The 6206-nt window shown below is 47.1% G+C and overlaps 2 protein-coding genes across 2 annotated transcripts in view; one reads left to right on the plus strand and one right to left on the minus strand.

Annotated features, from left to right (window-relative positions):
* Positions 1–3738: 3738 nt before the first annotated feature.
* On the plus strand, positions 3739–5562 carry Pmar_PMAR006704 (ribosomal pseudouridine synthase, putative; the record flags this gene model as incomplete). The annotated part of the gene is made up of 12 exons (XM_002767949.1): positions 3739–3867; positions 3914–4002; positions 4045–4183; positions 4231–4280; positions 4328–4463; positions 4512–4673; positions 4715–4795; positions 4844–4956; positions 5004–5066; positions 5114–5289; positions 5333–5480; positions 5529–5562. 12 exons carry the CDS (start codon positions 3739–3741, stop codon positions 5560–5562), a joined length of 1320 nt encoding a protein of 439 aa, XP_002767995.1.
* A 236-nt stretch (positions 5563–5798) lies between these two features.
* The window catches only part of Pmar_PMAR006705 (hypothetical protein), a gene marked incomplete at both ends in the record, with an annotated part of 7165 nt that continues 6757 nt past the window's right edge, over positions 5799–6206 (minus strand). Inside the window, 2 exons of the mRNA XM_002767950.1 lie at positions 5799–5981; positions 6031–6090. Coding sequence (XP_002767996.1) covers positions 5799–5981; positions 6031–6090 — 243 coding nt within the window. The remainder of the gene's footprint in view (positions 5982–6030; positions 6091–6206) is intronic.

Below are 6206 nucleotides of genomic sequence, written 5' to 3' on the forward strand. Positions count from 1 at the left end.
GCCAACTGATTCTTGTTCTATCTATTCCACGCACATGCGAAAGGTCTTTTTTGTCTTCTCACTCATGTAGTCGCTGTAGCTGTCATTCACAAGAACAATCTAACTATACTCGGAAAAAGTTCTGCAACGCAGCATCTCCCGCAGAGCTCTGCTGTTTCTCCTTTCGGACTGGTCGAGTTCGAATATCAATGTAGAACACACATTTCAATATGATGGTTGAATACTTGCGTTACGGAGTTTTCATGCATACCTTGCCGAGGTAATTCAGCCTGAATTATTCAGGTATACAAGGTTCTAACGTAAGTAGTTCAGTTCGAGCTATGTTACGAATAGTGAGTCAAGTTCCGCGCATGAGGGAAAAGTTTAGCGGATTCGTACGCAACGCTTCTTCCGGTCATTGTCAATGACAATGACAATTTGTCATCGAATCCACCATCTGAAAGATTACGCTATTGAGCTGTGATACGCCATCAGTGATGGCCCAGGATACAGTTAAATTCATCGGTTGTCGCACTAGTCTCCGTATGTCATACGGCGTATGATGACAAGCTTTGTCGGACAAGGCATATTTCCTCTCGTGATTCATGTAAAAAGTTACTTTCGAAAGTAGCTCACGAGTCGTGAACTACCTTCCTTAGTCGTTATTAACACGCACTATCGACCCGCGATGCCAAACACCGGGAATTAAGAGCTCTGATCCCCGGCGTTACTATGGGGATCACCGGTGACTCGTCGATTCGCTGGAGAAGTTGCGTTCTGTCAGTAACAGGCAGTCACAGAACTTCAGAAGTCTTCAGAAGACTTGAGGAACTCAGAGTAAGCTTAGAATCGGAGCTTACTCTGAATTCCTCAAGTTCGAAGGAAAATAGGAAATCCTACGTGCAAAATCCCAGTTCCTAAACTGCTTTGTCGGAATTGTGGTTCCCAAAACTGCGCACCGTCGAAAAGCTTTACTTAGAATAGAAGTTCCTATTTGGATGTCTCCATGACCGCGTTCGTATAGCACCAACTTGCTCGCCTGTTGAAATTGAAGCTTCTCATGGTGGGATAGAAGTTTCTTGCGGTGAAATAGATTGAGATGATACCTGTTAAAAAAGCTCCCCTCACATAGTGGATCCGTGACTTACTTAGAGTAGTGCACGTTGGATAGTTTTGACGTTGTGACAAAGACTGGATAACTTTTAGAGGGGATGTTATGAGATAGAGGCGACCTGCGGCGACCTGCTTGTGTAGACCTTCGCTCGAGTTCCATAATTCCCGCGTTAACTTTTCGTGACTATGTAAACAACTACGAATCCTAACTCTAAATCTGCACAGAACCGAGCTGATCGCAGATGAGATCGGGATGACCTCACATCTACGAATGCAGTATAACTTTATAGTAATTGTGGGCTCCATGTCTTCGATCACACCAGCTTTTCTTCATCTCTTGTTATAACGACTCTTGCTTCTGTCTCTTACATTGAAGCTTTCTCTCACAACGTCCTTTTAGATCGACCGTAGAACTGCCAATTCCTTGGAATGGCTGAGGAGTTAGCGCTCATCATGGCCATGACATTCGAGGGTCCACTAAAAAAGCTATTCATACCAATGTTAAAAGTTAACACAGATAGACCCGCAATCTTGTACAGGCCTATACAGTGTTCGTTGTCTCAGAATCGGACCTAGCCTTGGTTAACGAGCTCATCCTACGACATCGTAAACGGGCTATCGGATCCTTAACTTGTCTCTTACGCGTCTGCCGCTGTTCATATTATCGCATTCACTTTCTTCACCAAGTCCAGCCGGTCTCTCGGAGTGGTCTCCCCGACAACTCTCCGTGTACTCAAATCCTCCGTTGGTCAGTAGTCTCCAATTCAATTCAATTTGAACTTTATTGCCGGACATTACACACATAAAGCTTATCAGCCTCTCATACGATACGCGCAATTGGACCGTGGGCGCGGTGAGGCAGACCACAACGTGGTCTGTATTTGGGTCGTACAATAGTTTACATGAGAAAGATTACAGTAAATATCCTCAACAAGAAGCAATGCCGTGTAAATCATCCCCTCAGTAGAGTAGAGAAGCACAGTAAGTAGTCGAACTGTGTCATCCTCTCGATTCTGTAGTGGCCAGCTGACTGGGCGATATGGTGCTAAAGGAAGACAGCCGCTAGACCATTTACAGTATGTTGTAGAATACCATGACGAGTAGCTCCTGTCGGTCTGCTAATCGATGTGATAGCTTCTGAGTGCGATAGTAACGTGGCATGTCAAGATGGAGTAGTTGACACAGGTAAAAAGAAATGAAAGAATCATCGTCAGAGAGAGCGAGCGAATCGACTAAACAGCGAGAGCGAAGGAGTCGGGTTGGTCGCCCCACCATCACCCAGTTACCAGCAAGGGGAACGTATGTGTGCGCCGCACACTGTGCGGGAGGTTCGGTCCCTACTTCGTACCTGCATAGCCGACCACCCCCACGTGACGCTGACGCGAAAGAACCTGTGGGGGGCTCCCCAAGTATCGTCGGAGGATATTCACCGTAACTTGCACAGTCTGTGCATTTGAGCAAGCGTCAAATGATAATGGAAGTAGCGGAACTGAATTTATCCAACAGTCTTTTTGTCATTTGAGCAAGGTTTTTCGCAACTCGATGGAAGCAGCCGAAATCGTAATGGTCAGTGAGCTGTAGACATTCTAGTAAGGTGGAAGAACTAGGGCAAACTCATGTCCTTCAAACAAGCGGCTCAGGGTGTTGCGGATAGCCGCAACAAGTTGCGGAATGTTAGAAGATCCCGGGCTGTAGCACATTATCAACAGCGTTGCTCAAAACGGCGTCTGACTAGATTTGGGCAATTGAACGGCTCACTTTTACGGTTACGCTTCAAGCCCCGTAACGTAAAATCACGGCGCCGTAACGGATCTTACGGAGATGCAGAGGGCAAGACGAGGATTGATCATTCAAGTCGCCTGAACATATTTCTTGTGAATGCGAATCTGTGGATGAGGCCAGCTTGGTAGTTCCGGGCCAGCCTGGGAGCAAGACGGGAATATGAGAATATTCCCGTATTCCCCAATATTTATGAATAGAGAGTTCGGAATTTGCAAAGGAGACGAGTGGCAAATGCGAAACCAAATGTTACATTGGCAGAATATTATTATTCACAGTGTTTCTTCATCACAAATTCGCGCAATAATGTGTTGAGTCCGCACTACTTGTAGTGTCTCGAGTTCCGGTCCCCGCATTGTATTCAAAGACTAACACTACTTGATAAACACAAGACGCAAGAGAAAGAACAAGTACGTTATAAGATTATAACGAACAAATACAAAAATATTCTGACCTATCCAAGGATTGAACCTGGCTCATTGGCGTGGTACCCATGCACTTACCACTACACCACAAGTTATGGTCTACAACAGTCATAAAACTTATGACGTCCTAAAGTAATTACATGCACTTGCACTACTTTTTATTCGGTGAAATCCGGTGGCATGAAGTGTCCTGCATCTTTTGTATTCGAGTCGAATTTTCGTCGAACTCCCCATCGACTTAAGCGTCTCTAGACATCATTTCTGATAGCTCTCTAACGCCCTATAACTCTATCATCACACCCCCAGTCGGCAGACTCATTATGCGCTGAGGTGATACCCCACACTACGATTGTGATCTCCGACCCTCTCCATAGAAGAACAGGTGTGGTTTATAGCCGCGCCAGGCTTCCATGGACTTTTAGTTTTCGTGGTTTATTCGAAAATGCTCACCACACACGCACCACACAGTTGGTTTCCTCCACTCCTACTGCGGATTGGTGCCGTTCGGGGCTTCACTGCAGTAGCGGAGAAGAGCAAGGAGCCACCCAAGGCTGTTATTGAGCTCTTCGACGTAAGGCGCTACCACTATTGGGTCATGATGATGATCATGGGCTTAGGTCCTTCGAGAGGAATCTCTCAATAGAATGAAAGACTTCGAGGCTAATCATTTATTCAGTCTAGTGTGGGCCTACTCTACGGCAAAGAGGTGAGTCGTGTTGGATAGAGTGTAGTGACCTCGGACAAGCAGGTTGGATAAGCAGCTGTATGAAGCCTGTCTCGATAGAGTACGGCAACTGGGCAATAAGAAAGACGAAGCGAAAGGCCGCGGAGTCGGTGAGAGGCCTCAGCTGGTGGACATGGACGAGATGGATACCACAGTTCCGGCTGTAGTTCGAAACCTTTCGTTGGTCATGGCTCGAATGGTGGCTTCTAGGTCCTCCACGAGACGAAGCATTTAAGTGTCATCTGGAAGCCTGCTCATTGGTAATGGGCCGGTAACATGAACCACACATTATGGTTGTCCTGTCCAGGCACGTGTCAGTGACTTCAGCTATAGCAGGGGCGGCTGAGGGGGAGGTAGATGACGCCACGGATGAAGAGGCCGAGGCCAAGGATGCTGCCTTCAAGACGATGACTAGTGCCAACGGGAATGCCTCTGGCTTGCAGGTAATAGTAATAGCAAGCTGAAAGTGTTGAGGAGATAGTTGTGGTCAGGAATGGGTAGAAGAGGCCTACTCTGGTTACCCGATAGCAAGGGATCGTCATCATGCCCATGGTATACTACATCGCCTTGATGTGGGCACTAGCGGTCCTCTACTGTTGGCCCATAGTTATAAAGGCTTCTATATGGGCCGGTTGGTCTTCTGCTCCCACCAGGTAGAAACGGGCATCATAACTTTGTAGAGTCTTGATTGTAGATCGACAAAGAATACGTTGCATTGGTGAAAGGCCATATGGGAACTGTTGGGAAGAACATCGTTATAAGCGATCGAATCAAAGTCATATAATGAGCTCGTGGTGGCACTCCTCCAAAGCGGCTCTGGCAGATCCTCAAGTCGACTCTGGACAATGGGCAGTCCTACAGCACCACTTGTGTAGTAGCGCCTGATGGAAAGCCTTCCCTCACAGAAGTTGTACCGGTGGCCCATTACAATGACGGGTGAGCTCAGTAGTTGTTGGCTGATACACATGTGAGTACGTGTGTAGATCTGGCGAGGAATATTCGTTGGTGTTAGTGAAGTTGCATACAGGAAGAACACATCAGATTAGGTGAGTTCCTCCAACTCCTGCTGCAGTCCTACTACTTCCTCCTTCAGAGTGCATATGGCGTACATTGGTCATCCCTTGGTATGCGATCCGAAGTACGGCAATCCGACCGACCCCGAGGCTGCCAAGGCGGTGTGTGCAATAGACAGATTGTGGTGTCCTCGGACCTTCCTGCACAGCTATCGACTCTGTTATAATCAACCAATGGATGTTGTTGATGAGAAGGGTACAGTCGAGGAGTGCCTACCTCAGCCCACTGTCGCTGTTAGATGCTACTGTGGACGTGTACGTGCCGATGCCTTTGGATCTACGTCTGGCTCTAGCCAAGTTGACTCCTATAGAGGAGCATTGCGCTGAGACTGCACGATGGCTGAGTGGCAAGAAGTGCGGTATCGAGGGAAAGAGCTTCGAGTCGAAGTAGGAGTATGCCGACATGTGATGTGTATTTGATGACGTTTGTTGTAGATGCGAAAAGGAGAAGGATGCTGTTGGCGTATGAATACCCTGTCACATGCGACGTATTGTTTCGGATATAATCGTTTCTCTATCTACTCTTGTTGAATGTATAGGCTCTAGGAGAAATGTGGGCTGAGCGTGGTATAACACGAAGATCCAGGAAAGTATGTATATTATGATATATGTACACAAAAACAACTATAACACGAGTTGTCTTTTTTCAACATACGGCATGTGAATACAACAACACAGCATACAACAACATGTAAATGCAAGAGCTCATCTAGCTGAGACAACTCTGTGCTTTCGGGGGTTACCAAATCCGTTGAAGGTGTCGTCCTTCTTCTTCCTCTCGATGAGCTTCTCTTCCTTCTCCCTTCTCTCGGCCTTCCACGGTGCAAGCTGCTCGGCCTGTTCCTCCTTGCTAAGCTTGTTGAATGCCTTGATTCTTTCCAACAAAAGCTACACGGATAACAGTAGACACCTCTCCAGTCACGCAGCTACTCCTCACTTTTGGAGGGACTCGTTTTTCGAGAGTATAGCTCATCTCGTCGTCAGTAAATTTGGCATTCTGAACGCCAACACCAGCGGTGCCCAACAGCTGCTCTTAGACCTACTATCACTTACTTTATCCTTTGCCTTAGCTCTACTCGAGGCCTCAAGCTCTTGGCTAGCCCAGTGGTGTGG

Source organism: Perkinsus marinus (assembly GCF_000006405.1).
Source record: "Perkinsus marinus ATCC 50983 genomic scaffold scf_1104296969420, whole genome shotgun sequence".
NCBI lineage: Eukaryota > Perkinsozoa > Perkinsida > Perkinsidae > Perkinsus > Perkinsus marinus.